The sequence below is a fragment of the Grus americana genome, chromosome 3 (assembly GCF_028858705.1).
Source record: "Grus americana isolate bGruAme1 chromosome 3, bGruAme1.mat, whole genome shotgun sequence".
Taxonomy (NCBI): Eukaryota; Metazoa; Chordata; class Aves; order Gruiformes; family Gruidae; genus Grus; species Grus americana.
The window spans coordinates 3,116,132-3,135,768 of NC_072854.1; the positions used below are offsets into that span (position 1 = coordinate 3,116,132).

The 19,637-nt window shown below is 45.7% G+C and overlaps 1 protein-coding gene across 1 annotated transcript; it reads left to right on the forward strand.

Moving 5' to 3' along the window:
- The first annotated feature begins 1,096 nt into the window (after nt 1-1,096).
- On the forward strand, nt 1,097-15,868 carry LOC129205156 (serine protease 55-like). Its single transcript, XM_054822307.1, has 5 exons — nt 1,097-1,151; nt 1,578-1,767; nt 2,670-2,917; nt 5,207-5,349; nt 15,566-15,868. The coding sequence occupies exons 1-5, from the start codon at nt 1,097-1,099 to the stop codon at nt 15,866-15,868; spliced, it is 939 nt and encodes a 312-aa protein (XP_054678282.1).
- The last annotated feature ends 3,769 nt before the right edge of the window (nt 15,869-19,637 follow it).

The following is a 19,637-nucleotide window of genomic DNA, read 5'->3' on the forward strand; positions in this document are numbered from 1 at the left end:
ATTTTTAACTTCTGCGTAATTCAGACTTCAGTGGGATAACTCCTGATTTGCTCCAATGTACAAAGCAAAACATTTCATATGCTGACTCATTCGGGTGCTCATAAAATGTTTCTTGGTTCCCTTCTGTCCTTTTCCCTCCCTCCCCTCCTACTCCACGCTATAGTTATTGCTTTGAGACAAGCTGGAAAGTCTTTGGAGAAAGCTCCATTCTGTCCTTAATATAGCCAGGCTCAAGTCTGAACCTGGCTGAGGTTTTTTTAAGTCCTGTCCTGATGGAAATAATGTGTCAGTTTAGAAATCAGCATAGATGGGTCCACTGACACTAAAATTGGCCCACACCATAATATTATGCCACCACAGAATTAATTATGGAGTTACTGTAGGGTGGAGTTTTGGCCTTGACCCCTTGTAGTTGCTGCTGAAGGTACAAAGAGTATCAGTGATAAAATCAGTAAAGGTGAAATGCTGCTGATTCAGACTCATGGATTAGTTTTTTAAGCTGGATTTGGTCTTGTCGACCACCCTTGCTCACAAGGAAGAAGGGAGTGGATGCCTCAACATCTTTGATACAGGACTTTTGATTTGGCACTGTTTGAAATTTACCCTGCCACAGAGTTGCCTCTTTCTTCTGAGAACAGAGACACGGTCTAAATGAAGAAGAAAAATTAATTCAGAGTTTGATAGGCTTCAGCACTTCTCAAAGATGAAAGCTGAGGCAGGACCAGCATCTAAGGTCTTCAGAGAGAAGAACATGGTTCAAGATCCAAAAAGGGCTACAGCACCCAACTCATGAAGTTCACGATTGCAATACCCTGTGAACATCAGGAATTTCACTGCTGCCCTATGCCTATCATAGCTAAAGTAAATCCCCAGCCTCTTGGAAATCACTGAGCTTTCCCTCATCGCCTTAGGAAGGACAGCATCCAGCTGTGATGTCCAACAAATTGATTGTGTGATGTCACATCCTGGTTGCCCGGGCAGAGAGATGTGTTGCCTTTGGTGAGAACATGGGATGGCGAAGATGTCCTGAAGTGTCTGCAGAAGCATCACTGCTCTGAATATTGTTGAAGACTGTTGGTCCAAGACTGGGATTGAAATGCTGCTCCTTACCCTCTTTTGTTTAACTTCTCTGATCAGCAGCATCAATGCAGGTTTTTCTTCCCAACTTTTTATGTTCAGAAATGACCAGCAGAGTGGAACTCCTAGTAGCCGTACAGGATATACACGTATCGGTAAATGAAACAGGCCTGGGCTTATTCCTTGTACCTGATGGCATATACGTACAGCTCGTACTACAGCCCCATACTGAACTCTCCCACTCATGCTCCCTAAAGAAGGATTTTATCCAGCCTGCCTATGGCAAACAGTCTGTGGCTCTGCTAGCCCCGAAACTGCCTGGGCATTGCTTGGCAGAGTGCAGGTTTGGGGATGCTACAGCCATGCCAGAGGCTTTGGTAGGGATCAAGTAGCATGGGTAACTATAGACCAGTGCTTTAGCTGATGTCCTGCCCCTCTGGTTTGGTAGCACAGGCAGCGGCACTGCTGTACGTGAGCACTGTGTCTCATTTTGTACCCAGAGTGTGGCCTCCGACCATCTTACGAGTCCTTTCTGGAGACTGGCAAGAAGATCACAGCGGGGAGATATGCCAAGGCCGGGGAGTTCCCGTGGCATGTGAGCATCCAGAGCAACGGGAAACATATCTGCGGAGGTACCATGATCAGCGCGTTGTGGATTTTAACTGCGGCCCATTGCTTTGCAGAAGAGGTGTGAGTACTTGGGGGGGGAAGCGAGGACAGCCCAGCCACAACGGGTTCATAACATCGCTTCTTGTGGGTGTGGAATATGTATGTCCTTGGGGTCAAGTGTGGCATATACGTGACTGAGCCAGAAGGAGAGCCCTGAAAACCCAAATTGTCTCCTTTGGGGAAAACAGGCCCATTTTTGATCAGAGGTAGTGTTTCAACAGAAATGTGTAGAAATCTGCATAACCAGGAGATGCAGAAGGGGAATATTTTGAAGGATGGTCTGAGCAGCCTTGTATAAATGCCTGTGATGCTGTTCTGATGGCCCCAAGCATTTCCTGTGCCTCTACACATATTGCAGTACCTTATAAAAAGAGGTATATTCCATTCCAGCTTGTTCTAACCCCCAAAATTACCTTTGCTTTCATATAGCAAACACCTTTACATCATGGACAGTCTGATTTTAAAACACTAGTTTCTAGATAAATGAACCCCATGCGATGCCCAGGGGCAGAGTCCAGCCCTCTGTGAGCCCCCTCCAAAATTTGGCAGGTACAAGAGCCAAGACTGCTCAGTGACAAATGACCTGTGGCATCACAACCTGGAGCAGCTGGCTGGGGACAGCGCGGTCCGGAGCAGGCAGCCCAGGGCACAGCGATCCCGAAGATCCAGCCCATTCCATCTGTTCGTTAGAGACTGGGCTGTTTATAACTTGGTTGCATTCATGTTCTACCTCTGCACCTCTCTCCTCTGAAAATTAGATTTGCCTAGAAGTGAGGGTAGATTTCTGCGATATTTATAACTAACCTGCTTCTGCAATTTGCTGAGCACCACCCTATCCTGCTCAGGGTGAGGAGGCACCAACCTTTATAACACAAAAACTTCATGTTTGCTCATGTCTACACTGCTTCTATTTTGTTTATAAGGCCACCAGATCTCACTGTTGTAGTGGGGGGAATTGACCTCAACCTCCCGCTGGAAGAACATAAGCCGGACAGCTTGATCCTCCATGAAAACTTTGACAGAATGAGCATGCAACATGATATCGCTCTGATCCTGCTCAGCTCTCCCATCGAGTTCAGCAATGAGAAAATCCCCATCTGCTTGCCCTTCATATACGACATCAATACGTGGCAACACTGCTGGGTTGCTGGGTGGGGAACCAGAAGTGCAGGTGAGATGCTGTTGGGAGATGTATTTGCTAACAGAGGCTGGTTTTTACCCATTTAAAGTAGATGTTCTCTCCCAAGAGGGGTTACCCACACTAACTTCCACTCCCTACCTCCCTGGTAAACACATCCAGACCCCGGCAGCCTCTGCACATCCACCAGTTCTCTGTTCAGTGCAAGAAGCAGTCACCTACTGACCCCCAGGGTAGAGTCCCTGCTACTCGGAGCATGCATGAAAAAGCTGAAACCTTGAGGCCCACCTTTGCTCTGCAGGAACTTGACCTCTTGCTTGCCTTTTTTGGCACCCAAATTAAGACGAGCTCCATCCTGGTGGGCAAGTTAGGCTGGGTTTAAAGTGGTCTGGAGTAAGGGAAATGGAGGCCTAGGGTTGTCTTTGGCTTAATGTCTCTATGAACCAGATTGATTCGATGGTACTGGCTACCCCTCTTCTTCACTCATTTGGAACAGCAGATTGCTATTGCTAATTGCTCTCGTTTAAGCCCTAATGAATGTAGCTCCAGCACCGATTGTGACCCAAAATGTCTATCCTGAACAAATGTCACTAAATGGCTAACGAGCGATTTCATTATTGGAAAGAGGTAATCGGGACGGAGTGGGCAGGGTGATGCCTTGGGGCTTTAACAGTCCTTCCTAGGCTGCAGTAAGTGAATGTCCCATTTAATCCTTGCTATTCTGCTCTGTTGGGTTACAGTCTCCTCTCTGAACCTCTACATTTTCCTTCTTAGGCTTCATTTGCCCCACGTAGCAGCAATACGCAACACAACACTGTGTAATAGTTGTGAAACTCTCCCATTTCACCAAGGTAACGTGCTCTTAGAAACAGAAAAGCAGGGAGCTGCTGCAGAGTGACTCTGCAGCTTGGCAGGATTTCTCTTTAGCTAGTGTCTTTGCAAAATGCATGGCGTGGCTCCGGACATCAGTCTCATGCTGCTCTGTGGGCTCATTTGACATTGCTTCTGCTCTCCAAATTGCACCCTGCGGGAGGTCCGTGCACTCAGCCCTGGCACACCCCCCTTCTGTCTGGAGATGTTTCAGAAGGAAAACAGCAGGACCTGAGTACGGTGAGAGGGATGTGCAATGGTGTGATACGAGCCATACCAAAAAGTATGATGCATTGTTCCTCAGTGGGGGAAAATGGGTCATTTCTCATCTCTATCAGCATTTTGTAGGTGGACATCTCTCTCAGCTGGCACCCCGGGTGGCACTAGCCTTACTCCCCTTCAACTGCAGTCAATTAGACTTCAAGTGAAGCTTCCTCCTTGGAGATGCCTCCGTTAAAGCCTTTTAATCTGTGGGCACTTCCATGGAGTGGCCCCACGTTAGCTGGGAAAAGGACCTGATAACTTCCTATGTTTTAGATCTTACCTTTGAGTCCCACCTTCCCAAAGGTACTGAGACCATTTAGCTCAGTGAAATATGGAAGGAGTGAGTTTCGGAAAAGCTGAAGATCTCCTCCCCAGCAGCAACATCCCCCAAAAGTCAGTTTTATCCTCCAGACTCAGGTTCAATTTGAAGAAAAACATGGGTGAAATGAGTGGGTTTTCCAAGTAGCCCTGCATATTTTCAGTCTTTTTGTTGCTTGCTGTGATTTCTGCTTTTCCATCTTAAGGGAAGAATAAAGCAGGAATTTCCATTGTGTGCTGCCATCCTGAGAGCCACAAAGTGAAAGGTACAGCTGGTCCCCTGGGTGAGGCACAGCCTCACAGCCCCTGTGAAAGCATGGGGATAACAACATCTGTCCGGGGGAAAGCTCAGTGAACTTTCCTCTGCAAGGCTCTCACAGGACCCCAGGAGGAGTCCCTCAAAATGAGTCCCCAGAAACATGAGTGAGAAACCCAAGCAGTGCAGTGCAGCTTGTCTCAGGTCATCACCAGTCAACAGGATAAACCATCTCTTTGGGGGTCTTCCAGCTGTACCAGAGTTCAACTACAAAAATAACTGATTTTTTTAGAATTCTATTTAGCAAGTCTCCACCCCCCAGGATTTCAGCTTTGCCTGTTAACACCTCCCCCCTCTCCACCAACCTACCCACCTCCTAGGCTGGCATAAAGTCAAAAGCACAAACTTATCTTTGCTAATATTTGGACACCCCCTGTAAGACCCCATGACCCCAAGACCATACGGTTGTGACCTGAGAACCTCTTGCCCTGCGATGCTTTACAAATTCAGCTGCGAGCAGTCCCAAGGGCTAGTCTCTGGCTGTGATTTCACCCTGACAAGTCTGCACTGATCTGCAGGGTTTGTTAATCGTTCTCTTCTCACTTGCTGGTTAGCAGTTGCGGTGCCGGCGTCACGCGTGCTGCAGAAAGTGCGGATGAAGCTCATTAGCAGGGAGCAGTGCTTGGAGCGGATCCCGCAGCTAGTGGAGAACGTGCTGTGTGCTGAGCTGGAGAAAGGAGAAAGAGGCATCTGCCAGGTAAAGTAAACAGGCTCCCGGACAGCCACGCTGCCTACAAGGGCACAGAGACATTGGAGGAGAAGCACCTTTTCTTGAGGAATGAACATCGATCCTTCCTTCGGCTTCCTGCGGTTGCTAAAGCTTCTCTGCAGGGGGCCAGGGCAGGATGCCCAGGGGCCAAGGAACTGCCTGCAAAGACACATTGACCCGGGCAGCGGGGTGCAGGACTCCCGGAAAGCAGTGGTGCTGCTGGAAACAAAACACCTTGTCGAGCTGACAGACCCCTCCTCACACTCTCCCCCATGCCCCGTTTCCCGCCCTACAGGGAGAGAGACAGGAGCTCTGCGAGGGAAACCGCAAGCCGAAAGGAGGGCAAGGGAAATGGCTGGTTCCTAAAAAGTGTCCTGGAATGAGAGACAGTTTTGGAGGGCTCTGGGCACAGGATTTTTGACTATACTTTCACAGAAATTTAAAAACCCAGTGTCTGCAGTGGTGGGAGAGATGGGAGGAGAGGTCTCACATCCCTGCGGACAGCATGGGCTGTGTCCTCCTCCTGCCTGGTGTCCCCTCGGCCCCGGGCTGGGCAGTGCTGCTCTGTTGTCAGGTTAAATACTGAAAGGAGACTGGAAAGTTTGTCCAGGAGAGTCAAAGCAAAAGAACTGAGTGGGAAATTGAGTCCAGGGATCTTTAATTTGAATATTAGAAACCTTTCTTGCATAAGGTCTTGGCTCTGATACAAATGTCCTTTGATAATAGGGCAGGGTGGTCTGTGGGTGCCAGAACTAAACGCATCTTATTGCAATGATCTAGTGATGTAGGATGATGACTTTTGAAGCTAAATAATAGAGTTTAAGCAGTATTTGATACCAGGGACTAAGGTCTCTGTCCTTCACTGGGCAAGGGTTTTCTTAGATGTGTGCAAGTGTTTGCAGGGGGACAGATGGGCAGACACAAGTATGGACAGCTTCATCCTGTAGGAATCACTCATTGAGGGCACTAAACCAACGCCCAGGACAGAGAGAGATCCCCTGCCCTTTAGGTAAAGGCAGCGGGGACAGGGACCGTGGACTGCAAAGCCATTGTGAGCTGGGCCAGTAGCTGGGCAGCGGAGGGGAAGCTTCGCTTTGCAAAATCATTTTTTGATTAGCCAGAGAGCATCTGTCTCCGAAACCATTCATCTTGTGACTTTCACCTCCATTAAATTCAATCAAAAATTTTAAAAAGAAAACTGCCACAGGATAACATTAACATGATTAAAGAATGCACTTCTCAGCCCAGCCTTAAGTTCTGCGGCTGAATTATGCCGGTGAAACAGCAAGAGCACTTGTACCCAGCAAAATGAATCTCCTGTATTCAGAAAGCTGATGAGGGTGCTATTTTGATCTACAATAATGCAAGAGTCGTCTGAGAAATGAACTAGAAATGTGAGCTTTCCAAGCAGTGGAAGTACACAATGATTGCATGTGTGAAAATGCTCATAAACCCAGCAACTGCCCAGTTTTAGTGCAACCTTCCCAGGCAGAAATGTCTTGCAACCTGAAATAATGAGAGCAAGACAAAACCGTACCCCAGGCTAGAAGTGGAACTCTTCAGGATAGAAACAGGTGAGACACCTTTTCATCATAATTTGTTAATTTGCTGGAGGGGAAGCATTTCGGTGATGGACGGTTTTCTGGGTAGTGCTGATTAAAATCAGGCAGGGCACGTTTTGGCCTTGCTAGGCTGGTTCAGAAGCCTGGTGGCTTGCCCGTAGAAGGCTCCCTGGGAATGAACTGGGAGTCCAGGTCTGAACCTGATGTTGCTCTGCAGCATGGACCACTGCACACCCAATTCGTCTCCCCTGGGCAGATAGTGAGGGACAATGTAGATGGTGCAATCTATTAAGCTACACTTGTCTATAAAAATTATGAGGTTTGTGTCAAATGAGAATGAGGCCAGATTTCAAAATACCGAAATCCTTTACAAAGTCAGCACTGTCAAGGAGGTAGAGCAGCCCTGGGTATGTTTTTCGTTTATGCCAACCAGCTGTCTCCCGGATGATTTCCAGACACAGCTCAAGATTTTGCATGGATCAGGAGCCACCCACAATAGAATCACAGAATCATAGAACCATAGGAACATAGAATGGTTTGGGTTGGAAGGGACCTTTAAAGGTCATCTAGTCTACTCTCCCCTGCCATGAGCAAGGACATCTTCCACTAGATCAGGTTGCTCAGAACCCCGTCCAACCTGACCTTGAATGTTTCTAGGGATGGTGCAGGATCACTCTGGATCTTGGCAACCCAGTTTAGAGGCCAGGAAGGAGCAGCAGTGCAAGCAAGACAGATACCCCTGGTCAGGGAACAAGCCCTGGCGATGCTGAGATTGCTGGTGGTCACAGTAAACCTGGAAGCTATGCACTGCACAGATGCGTGATCTGTCTGTACATGAAGTAGACAAAAACCTTGTGTTAACCTTACATGAGCTTTGCTGAGTATCAGAATACATTTTTTCATGCCCGGAGCCAGGCTAAAATGGGTAAATTGCATCTAGACCTAAGGTTGTAAGCCCACACAATCCTAATTTGGATCCAAAGGATTACCATCCTAGGTCATTGCACTGCGTGCCATTTGTGTGCTAGACTTCCGTCATTGCAGCAAAGCTGTTTTATGTTTTACACGAGTAACTAAAGCCACAGAGATATCACCTTCACCAAGGCATCACACAGAAGTTTTATTTTACTGACCACTGCCTTAACACCCCCGTGAGGCAGCAGGACATGAATAGAAAGGCTCAGACATTTCACCAGCTGCCATCGTACTAGTACCAGACAAGACTAATTTGTGGATCACTGACCATATTCCTATAATAACTCAACGAGATTGAATAGCAGGGCTCCTGAGTATTTGTACTTTAAAAAAAAAATCTATTCACTTAAAAAGAAAAAATCTATTGTATACCAATTCCCTAGAGGTTCTGCAGACAAATATATAGATTGACTGTGAATTAACACTAACAGGATCTGTAATTGACTTATAGTTCTATTTAGTCATAAACATTAGCATTAATGGATGTTCATGGGGTACAAGTGCTAAAGAACAGACACTAGAGATGGCCTATGTGTTATTTTTTTTGTGTGCTGCATTTCTTCCATGACCCCATGAACCACAATTGATGTCTAATTCCTTGCTTTCTTAAGCATCTTTTGTTAGGCTCTGATGCAACGGTAACTTGAACAATAATTAGAGTATAAGGGACTCACAAAGCAAATGCCTCTTCAGTATCTTGCCTATCCAGACAAAATTCAGTAAATGGTCCAATTATATTTCATAGAATTTCTGCAAAGGAGGTCTGTGGGGGTAGCTCAGTGCTGTGGTGATTAGGACAGAATGTGTTCAGCTGGAAGTCACAGTTCACGTACAGTTCAGGTCAGCAGCAGATGAAGGGGGGCCCAGTTCCTGGCCTGACTTTCAGGGGAAGGAATCATTGTGTGGCCACAAACAAGCAGTGGGATCATTCCAGCTCAGCTTCACCATGCCCCACACTGTCCCTGCGGTGTAGGGCTGGTCTGAGTCATTGGCTGAAGGTACCTACCCCCTTCCACCGACTGTAGCAGGGGGTGATCTTGGTCATCTCTCACCGATGTCTGAAATGATGCTAGGATGCATCTAGGGCTCTGGGTTTTGATTTCTTTAGTTCTGTGAAAAAGACAGGGAAAGACCTCTTTCCTTCACCTGCAATATGTCCTGCCCACATATACTGCAGGCAGTTTGGAAAGGGGAAATGCCCTGTACAGCGTCTGGGATGCTCAGGGCTCTCACCCCACATAGCTATAGCAACAGCAGTAGTTGTACAACCCTGGGTGGGATTTATCCAGCCAGATACAAATGTCTTTTCAATAGCCATCTGCATCTACCGCATCATCTTTCCATCAATAAGGAGAAAAAAAGTACTTCTGACATGTGAGTCATTGAGACTGTTTTAACCATCTATTTTAAAATGAGACAAATCCCTGTACGAGTGCTTCTCGCTCCCCAGTAACTAAAAAGCAAGTCCCAGGTGTTTAGCTTACAGGGAGATGCACAGCTCCGAGGTGGGACAGTTGCCTACATCTAGGTCCCCAGGGCTATTTTAGATATCCCAGGATATCCCCCTGGCATCCCACTGCTCCCATCAAACCATGTCCTACTACCAATACTGTGACTGCAACGGGAGCTTGACACTTGCACTGGGAACACCGAGGAGAGGTGATCAGCCCGGAGCTGAACTCACCCCTCCACACCCTCACTTTATCTGACCATAAGAGTGGTAAACCAGTGCAGAAGTGACAAAAGCTCTTGCGTCCTTTTACACATTCTTGCGTCCTTTTACTGCTGCTAACGTGGCTCCAAAATTGCAGGGGATGACTTGTGAAATAGCATCTTTTTTTAAAGGAAAAGTCTGCAAAGGAAAATTGGACCCACACAGGTAAATTATCACAGACGGTTGGAAAAGGTCACAAACCAGGGAAGCCTGGTCAGTCCCTCAGGCTGCTCAAAATATCTGAACAGAGGTGGATAGGTGATGGTGTGACGGCAGTCTGTAGGGATGGAGAGTATCTGTGTGAGGGCGGAGGTTATCAGCCCTTCTGCCTGTCAGACAAAGGTCTCCTAGGGCCAGGAGTCAAAGCTAAACACCTCTCAGTTAAAAAGTTATTACTATGCAAAATTACTTTACTATTGCACCTTGCCTTAATATCGAAAGGTGATCCACTCTCCATCCTTGTGGTGGATTCTCCATCACTGAACTGTTGCTAAGATGATGGGGTGGGGTTTTTTCCCTAAGGGACAGATTGGTTTAAATAGGAAGGCATCCTGGGAAGCCCCAGAACAAAGCAGTAGAAAGGTGTTTCTGCATTTGCAGTCTCTTAAATTTTCTTCTGAAGGGTGCTTTGATGTGCAGCTCACAAGAATTAGAACACTTTTGCTGTGCCCCATGGTTTTGTAAGGCTTTCATCATTTGATCATTTTATGATATGGGTAGACAAGTGAACACATTGAGGGTATGGTGGCTTAATTCCTTAATCTGTCAAAAACTGTTCTGCTTATTGCAAGGACCTGGGACGTTGATGATGTCACATGCCTCTTCTGCTTTCGTCCTCTGGGTTGTAGCTTTTGGTCCCTCCAAACGAAGCTGTTTGGTTTGCAGCAAGGGGGTCCAGCATTACTTTGTGTGCCTGGTGAGTGAAGCTGTGGAGAGCAGAACATCTCTAGATCCAGCTAAACAAAAAAACCTACTTTGTGCTTGCCCTCGGGGTGGGGGAATGGGTGTGATGAGTCAGAGGAGCCGCTTCTCATTCAATTACAGTGAGTCAACACAGCTTTAAGGGAAAGTCATGACTCACAGGCAGATTTAAATTCTTTGAAGGAGTCGACAAGCATGTGGCAGAGAGTGATCCAGCTGATAGAATGCACTGAGACTTCCAAAACTCTTTTAACAAGATTTCTCACCAAAGGCTCATGGAGAAAATGAATTGTCATGAAGTAGAAGGGCTTCAGTTTGAAAGGGAGGCAACATGGAGAAAGGATTTGGCTGGAGAAGGGGCTTACAAGGGGAGTCATGTTGGCATCCGTGCAAGGAATTGTGGTGTTCGAGGAGGGCAAATGCTGAGGTGACCAAGTTGGCCAATGCCACAGCATTATTCAGTGGTCAAAATTAAAACTGACTGTGCAAAGGTGCAGCAGGATCTCATTATTCCGAGCGACTGGAGGTTAAAACAGCAGATGCAGTTCACTCTTGATAAAGGAAAAGTAATGAATATAGGGAGAAGCAACTCCGGCTGTACGCATGCAATAATAGGCTCTAAATTAGCTATTGCCAAGTAAGATGATCTTGGAGTAACTGTGGATAGTCCTTCAAAAACATCAACACGAGGCTCTGTGGAGGTCAAAAAGGCGATGAGAGCATTATGAATTGTTAGGAAAGGAACAGGTAACAAAGCAAATGCATGTTATGCCAGGGCACTCATCTTGGGAGCCTATGGCTTGTGTGCTGTGTGCGATTCCCGTCCACCCCATCTGAGAATGGAGTAGCAGTTTTAGAAAAGAAGAAGAGTAGAGTAGGAAGGATGAGCGGGGGCACAGAATGGCTTCTGGGGGAAAAGGGGATAACAGAGCAGGACTCTGAGGCTTGCAAAAGAGATGTCTGATGGGGATATGACACAGATTTCTTAAGTCATGAGCAGCAAGGAGAGGACAATCAAGAGCTGTCCTCTTGTCACTACAGTTCAGAACGTATGAAGGAGGGGGTGTCAGATGGCCGTACCAGGCAGCAGATTTAAAACAAAGAGAAGGAAGTGTTTTTTCATCCAACAGATAATTAAACTATGGAAGTCACTGACCAGGATGTTGTGGGTATTTATCCTAAGGGATAAATGGATTCAAAAAGCAATTAGATAACTTCCTGGATGAAGATCTCTCTGAGGCTATTAACCACTGTGATGTAAATACAACTCTGTAAATACTCGCCCTGTTTCTCATTCTCCTTCCCTGAGCACTTGCTACAGACGACTGTCAGAGACATGAGTCTGGGCCACATGGGTCTTTGGCCAGATGCATTATAACTGCCTTTAAGTCCGTGCCACCATAGTTACTAATGGACCCTGCGGACATCTGTGTGGAAGGAGTAGGGTTGTTTTGTTCTCCCATTTTCCAGCAAGGGGATGGAGGGACAGAGTAGCTGAAGGCTCTCGCCTGAGATCTCAAAGGGATCCCGTGAAAGGATGCCCTGTGTTACCTGGTTCATTTTCAATAGCTGCATGCCAAAAATGGCCATAGCCGCCTTTCTTCCACCTTTATCCAAAGACAGCTTGTTCACAGTGAAGTAACTGAAGAAATCATCTGTTTGCAAAAGCCTTTGCTTCCTGCAAAAAGCCAGGGCAGCTCTAATGGCAAGTGTTGTTTTTCACATGCTGATTCTCTCCAATTTACACAGAGCTTACCAACATGAAAATGAAACCAGCAATGACTTGCAAGAATTGTGTATCCACCTAATGAGTATCAGATGGGTTGGTCTCCCTCCCCCAGAGCTTCTCCCGCCTAAGAAGATTTATGTGGCTGAATGTGTGTGTTCTGATCAATTACCATGTTGCAGACACGAATACAAATACAAAAGGAAGAAGATTACGCTCTTGATCCAAAGCCCACTAAAGTCAGCAGAAAGGCTCCTGATGTTCACAAAAAGGCTTTGGCCACGGTGAAAAGGATGAAACTTTTGATCAGCTTCAGTGAACAAAGCACCTTGTTAGTCGGTGACAGTTTTTATACAAGCTAGAACTATTTATCAGCGAATATATCATCGCTCTCACCTCTCCTAATGGGAGGATTAACATGCAGTTGTGGAAGGCATGAATTCAGCACCAGATCTGATTTGATGTGGTTGCTTTTCACTCCTCTTTTAGTTGACAAGAAACATGCAACAGAAGCAAAGATGCTATTTTTAGGTTTTTTGCTGTCCAGAAGCTTGGCACTCAGACTGAAGAGCAGGAGCAGTTATCTGGTGTGCGTTGTTGACCAGAAGTATTTCACCACCAGGATACAGGAGGCTGAAAGCTGAAAGCAGCATTTAATAAGTTCTTCGATCTTCAAAGTCATTAACCTGAGCATTCATTAAATTAGTGCTACTGGAAACATCACAGAGCTGAGATAATTGTACCAGTGCTCAAAACTCGCTCCTCCCACACCCTCTCCTACACAAGGATGGAAAACCTTGGGCCAATGTTTTTGAGAACTTAAGGTGGATACAGGGATATTCAGAAATGTCCAAGAACTGAATTCATTTTCTCTATCTTTAGCCCCATAAAAATCAGGCTACTGATTCATCTGGGCTACTGCTATAATTATGTGAGCAAGATTATCACATGGAGAGGATGATTTAGCCCACTTTGTGACAAAATCGTTGAGTTAGATAGCTGAAGTTAAGAGAAATGGCACGTTAGAACTTGCACCCATGAAGCAGACCAGCTTAGCCCACGTGGAAAGGGATCTGAAGCAGGATTTGGGTCTCAGGGCTTGTGGATTAGAGAAATGGATTTGCGGCTGCTGCCTGGGTTTTCATAGCATTGCCTAAGTCCCTCTCTACCCAGGTTTTAAATCGCTTTCTGCAGCCGACAGTCCCTCAAGCCCTGCAGACAGCTTTCCCTATCCTCACCGACCGGGCAGAGAACAAAATGAACATGATTAAAGAGGCAAACAGGGAAAAGCAGATCTGATTTGAAAGGAAAACCGCGTGACGTATAGTCTAAATAGGGATTCCTGGCTCTGGCGTTGCTTCGTGCAAATCGCATCCCTTTTCTGCTGCGGTTTTCTCAGCTATGAAATACGATAAGACTTTTCCCCTCAAGGATAGTCACAAGGTATCAGGAATTAGCTGGTATTTAAGCGCCCTGGGAAAAAGGTCCTTTGCAAGTGTGAACAGCCTCCAAATTGGACACTCTGAAACCAATCTGCCCTGACGGTGTGCAGGGGCTCTGCCGGTGCTAAAAACCTCCTGTACCGGAGGAAAAGCCAGCACGACACATCCCGATATATCACTGATGAGGGATTGTCGGCCGTTGCTGCGTCACTGGCTTGCCAACAGCTCTCACTCTCTTGACTTCATTTATTATCTTTGTGTAGGAGGCTCGAAGCGCCTTCCTTTCGCTACCAGGATAATACGTTTGGCCTGTTCCTGCCCCGAGGGAACGAGCAGTAAAATTCCCAGTAATTTAATTGTACGTACAGCCTAGGAGATGTTCATTCATTCAAACAGGATGCCATCGCCAAGGACACTGATAACTCATGGATCCAAGGTCACCGCAAGGTCACTTGTGCGATTCACGCAAATTCTTGGCTGAAACAGGGTCAGGAAACGTCTTTAGATCCTGAGTCTGAAGAGGGTCCAGCAGCACTGGCTGAGATGCAGACACGTAGCTACAGTAACACCTTTTCAATGCAAACAGTATTGAATTTAGGGTTGGACTCAATCTTAAGGTCTTAAAGGTCTTTTCCAACCTAAATAATTCAGTGATTCTATGAATGCTGAAGCAACATTTGCCCTGTATTTATCTTCATTTTTCCCTCCTGTATGTATGTTGAACCAAAAACAAATATAAAAAAAAAAATAAAAAAGATAAACATATTGTGGACCTGGACCCTCCATCTAATGAAGTCAGTAGGAATTCTGCCATAAACTTTAGCAGGTGCTGATGAGTTGCACAGGGGACTACAGCCACTTCCTTACTCATTAATTAATTAATGTGTTAGCTCAGGTTAGCTGAGGGCGGAAGGGGGTTCATACATTAATGACAAAGACATTTCTCAAAGTCGTGTACAAGGAGGGAAGGACAACATTTCCTGGGAAAGCTGGCTGTCTCAGGAAATGTGTTTGTACTGTATTTCTTATTTCTCACATGGAGTACTGGAGATAGGGTAGAAAAAAGATTCAAACCTGCTGTGGAAGGAAAGTGTCTTATTTGGAGGAGAGGATGCACAGCACTTCAGATGTACACAACCGTCAGAAAAGTGCTGTACCTGGCCGGGTGGATTTTGTGCTGGTTCCTCTTCTCCCTGGGGTTGCATTCAGCGATTGCACACAGAGGTCACACGTGCAACTGGACCTGCTCTCAGTGTCCAAGCTACAGCAGCCAACAGAAGGACATTCCTCTTCGCAGGGTGGCTGCAATGTGCATTTGAAGGCTTGCATGCGCTGGCCGAGTGAAGGTTGCACTTGCAGCAGCAGGCAAGTTTTCCACGAAATTAGTGTGGTTGCAAGAAGGATTTGTAAGGATTAGTGTTCATCTCTTGTCCAATTTCTTGATGCTAGCCCCCAAAATTAACAGTGGCAGGTAGCCAGCACCTACGCGCGCCAGTTTTCAGAGAAGTCAGGACTGAATGAGCAGTCACAGCAAATGTCCCTTTTCACTCCTGGATGTTGTCTCTTGGTGACAGGATTCAGGTATCCTTTGGGGGCCATGGGAGCACGTGGAAAAGGCTGAGAAGGACAGGCCATTGCACTGAGCCAGAGCTCATGACTGATCTCCTCCTCTTACCTTCTGTAGATCTTTACTCTGCAGGGATGTCAGGGCTGAGCTGTGAAATTTTGGGTCCGAAATTTCCTTGTTCCCCCAAATCCTCATGAACTTGGGATAGAGTTTGATTTTCCCAGTCCCACCGTGGCATGCAGCGGCTGTGAGAGACCTGAGGTTTGATCCCGCTATAACATCCTCCTTATGCCGTAGGTGGACAGCGGGGGACCTCTGGTTTGCAGCTACTGGAACACCATGAAGTGGTTTCAGGTCGGCGTCGTCAGCTGGGGAGAAGATTGTGCAGAAAAGCCAAACCATGACATCATAATGTCTGTTTACAGCTACCGTGGCTGGATCGAGACTGAGACAGCCAGAAGGGGGAAACCTTTCTTAATTGAGGGTGTGGACAACGATGCAGATGCCGGGGTCGTTCCTTCCAGGGCTGAGACACAGCTGGTATTTCTTGAGTATTTTCTCCTTTTATTTCTCTCTTTAATAGCATTTAGATTACTCTAGAGAAGATTTTTAAAAACATAATAAAAGCCAGAACTACCATCTCATTCTCCTTTTGCTGCTGACCCATGTAATCGCGTCTGATGTGGACACAGGCACCAAAATGAAACGCCACAGTGAGACAAGGGAGTGATGGAGAGGCCGGAGAGATGAAATGAGAGAGCCAGGACACAGACGAAAGAAGCCATAACCCTCTGAAAAATACAGATTTTCCACCCTGGTGGGTCACATCAGGCCCAGTTGTTTGCTAAGCTCACATGCAAAGTCAAGATGTGGCATATGCAGGAGCTGCTCCCCTTGGAAAGCTGAAACCCTGAGAAAGGTCTGAGCTTATTCAGTTGCATATTATCTTAGCTGTGGGTAGGATAGCTCTGGGTTTATGTATCTTACAGCTAATTATTAGCTGAACTAATGTATCTTCTATCTTGCAGCTGGCCCAAGCTAAGAGCATCTTCAGAAACCACAGCAGTTGCTCAGGTGATACGTCAAGCTGCTGGGATATGACTACATGTCAAAGTCAGTGTCTCCTTAACCTAGGAGAAATCTTTTGGGCAGTGTTGGAAAGTGTAGCATCATGTAACGAGTCAGTCTTATTTACCTGGATTGCAAATGCTGGGTTTTGGTTGTTAAAGGCAATAGAGAAAAATCTGGCTGGCTGAAGAGAACTCTTTCTGAGCTATCCATAAAATGTTGTCTACGGAAGTCCCTTGGCTTGGTAATTAGGCAAAATTAATCCCTTGCAAGTAAATGGTAAATCAAAGGCAAATAGCATTTTTTTTTTCTCTGTTAGTGGCCTATTACATGCATTGCTGAGAGGTCCACATCCGAGCTGGGACTGAGCTGGTCCTTCAATGCAACACATGGTCCTTCATTGCTTCTTCAGCAACAAAGTGCATTGCAAAATGCCTTCTGGTCTTCACAAGGAAGCTGCTTTTCTTGGGAGTGATGGGGAAAGAAGCAAGCAGCAAGGTCTCCTTCATGTCCCACCTTTGTAAGAGCATAAAAGCACCTGTAATTTGCAGCAATGATAGAACTCAGTGAATGTGCAATGGGACAGAACCTCACAAATTGGTTTTAATTACCTTGATATTTTCTGGCTAGCTGGTGGAGAAGCCTTGTAAATGAGAATTAATTCATCTACCTCAAGCTAATGCAAACCCCTCTTGGCATAAAAGTCAGACTTTATTTTCTGTGTTATCTGAGCAGAAAATAATGCTTAATTATTATTAGTTCATAGTAATGCTTATTAAAATTGCTCCACATTAATTTCACATGGCTGACTGGCTAATGGATGCATAAGGGTCTTCTAACCCTTTGCAAAAAGACTAATAAAAGCTAAAAACAAGGGGAATATATTACTTTAGCAGCTATTAGTAGTAGACAGTGTCTGCTGGCACTAATACCTATATTTATTTTCCTTTCTATTAATAATATATCAACAGATTCTAGAAGCTGTGGCAGGGGCTGGACATGAGGAAATATTTCCTAATGCTGCAATCTATTCAGCTACAGAATTGTTTCCCCCAAAGGAAATGAGAGATGTCCTCCTGCTTGAATTATTTTAATGTAGGGATTGTATAAAGCACTTTTGTCTACAGCACATGGCATGGAAAAAGCCTGTGCTTACAGGGAATCACAAAAGGACTCAATAGGTCTTTTCCATCAGTAGCATTTGCAAACTGATAATGGTCTGTGTTAAACGAAGGCGATACTACTTAGTGGTTGCAGCAGAGCACTGCTGCTATGGGTTTTGATCCATCCTGCTGCTCATTTACTCAACGGCCTTGGGGAAAGAAAGTTTGTGCTTTGTGCCTCAGTTTCCCTACTTGTAAATTGAGATAATGAAAGTGGTTCACTGGAAGCATCAGTTCTGCAAATTAAGACCAGCTATGTAGCTGCAAATAATAATAATAAATAGGAAAGATACTTTTTCCTCCTTATTTAAAACATAATATTCATTAAAGTGAATTCATCTTTGCTACTACATACACTGTTCAATATTTAGTGCGAGAAAGGAAATATTTATTTAATATTTCTATGCTGTAAGTAGGTCTGATTAAAACATGTTCATGTTATATTTTGTTTTAAAGGTATTTGTGTTTTGAGAGAGCACATCACTTTTCATTATGGATTTTTTGGGAATGTGTTGGAGGCACACAAAATCAAAATGAAATATATTGGCTTTGTCATTAACATTTCAATGTGACCCATTAATTCTTTAAGCTTTATAACATTGGTGTGCTATGTTTCTTATGTTATTGTAGTCCGTATTTGTGGGTTTAGATCATGTAAGTGAAAAGTTTCCAAACTGAACAACCTCAACTTTTATGCTTCAGGCAGTAGTTTGGGATGTTCACTTTTTGTCTTGATTTGCAGCTCATTTCTTATTGCCCCTTCCCTCTTTCCAGATACCTCTTCCTCATGTCGTCAGCCCAATGGGGAGCATCAAGCAGTCTGGGCAAAAGAAACGTGTCTCTTGCAATATCCTTTGCTCAGTGAGAATTTTGGTAAAAGATAGGAAAATGAGGGTTTCCACCGAAGAGGGTCATCTCAAGCAAAAATTTTGGGAGCAACCTTGGTCTGAACAGAATCATGGGAAAGGGCCAAGGGAACAACAGGAAATGATCTACCAGCTATGACCACGAGTTTACAAACAACCCCCGAAGCAGGGTTTATTATTAACCGCACTAATAATTTGTCCTGTTTTGCAACTTTATGGCCAGAGACTCAAGCTAGAAGTGATGCTAGACAGAGCAGAGGGCTTTGTTATGATGGGAGGGGACCCAAGAGTGATGCAGCAACTCAGGGGCACTGGAGAGATGCTGAGAAACCTCCAGCCACCTGAGTGTCACTGCCTCAGCCACGCTCACAGCAAGCACCGAGGAGGTGGAGTGGGAAGCTGGAGCTGGATGTGTAGGGGAGGATGAAGAATCACAAAGTGTTTATTCAAGGCGGGCCCAGTTGCTGGGTGCCTTGTGACAAGAGAGTTATTTTGTGGATGAGTGAGCAGCTGTCGCTCCGTTTGCATGACTGGTAATATCAAAATGAAGCCATTCGTGCAGAAAGGAGCGTCCTGGCAAATGCACGTTATCACATCCGAGGTGCCTGGGGTATGGGTTCAGGGTACGCTGCCGTTTGCAAATGCTTCTGATGCCCCACATTTGAACCTGTTTCCCTGAAGAACCTGGCACACCATGTTCTTCAGGGGAATATAATTCTCTCCAAAGTCCTCCACACACTGCCAGATCTCAGAGAATGATCTTTTACTGTTTTTTTTTGTTTGTTTGTTTCTTTTTTTCTGTTCATCCAGTATCAGGAAGAGCCAGATCTTGGGCAGGACTTTGACACTCCGCATACTGGCTCTGGCTGCGATGGAGTTAGATTTCTTCGTACCAGCCCGTATGGTGCTATATCTTAGATTTGTGACCAAACCACTGTTGATAACACACCCATTTTTTTTAGCTATCACTGATCAGTGCTTGCACAGCATCAAGCTTTTCGCTGTTTCTCACACTGCCCCGTTGGCGAGTCAGCTGGGGGTGCACAAGAAGCTGGGAGAGGACACAGCTGACCCCAATTGACCGAAGGAATATTCCACACCACATAATGTCATGCCTAACCATAAAATCTTGGGGAAAGAAGGAGGAAGGGAGGATATTTGGGGTTATGGCCTTTGCCCTCGCAAGTACAGTTAAGCATGATGAAGCCCTGCTTTCCTGGAGATGGCTGAGCACCTGCCTGCCCATGGGAAGCGGTGAACACATTCCTTATT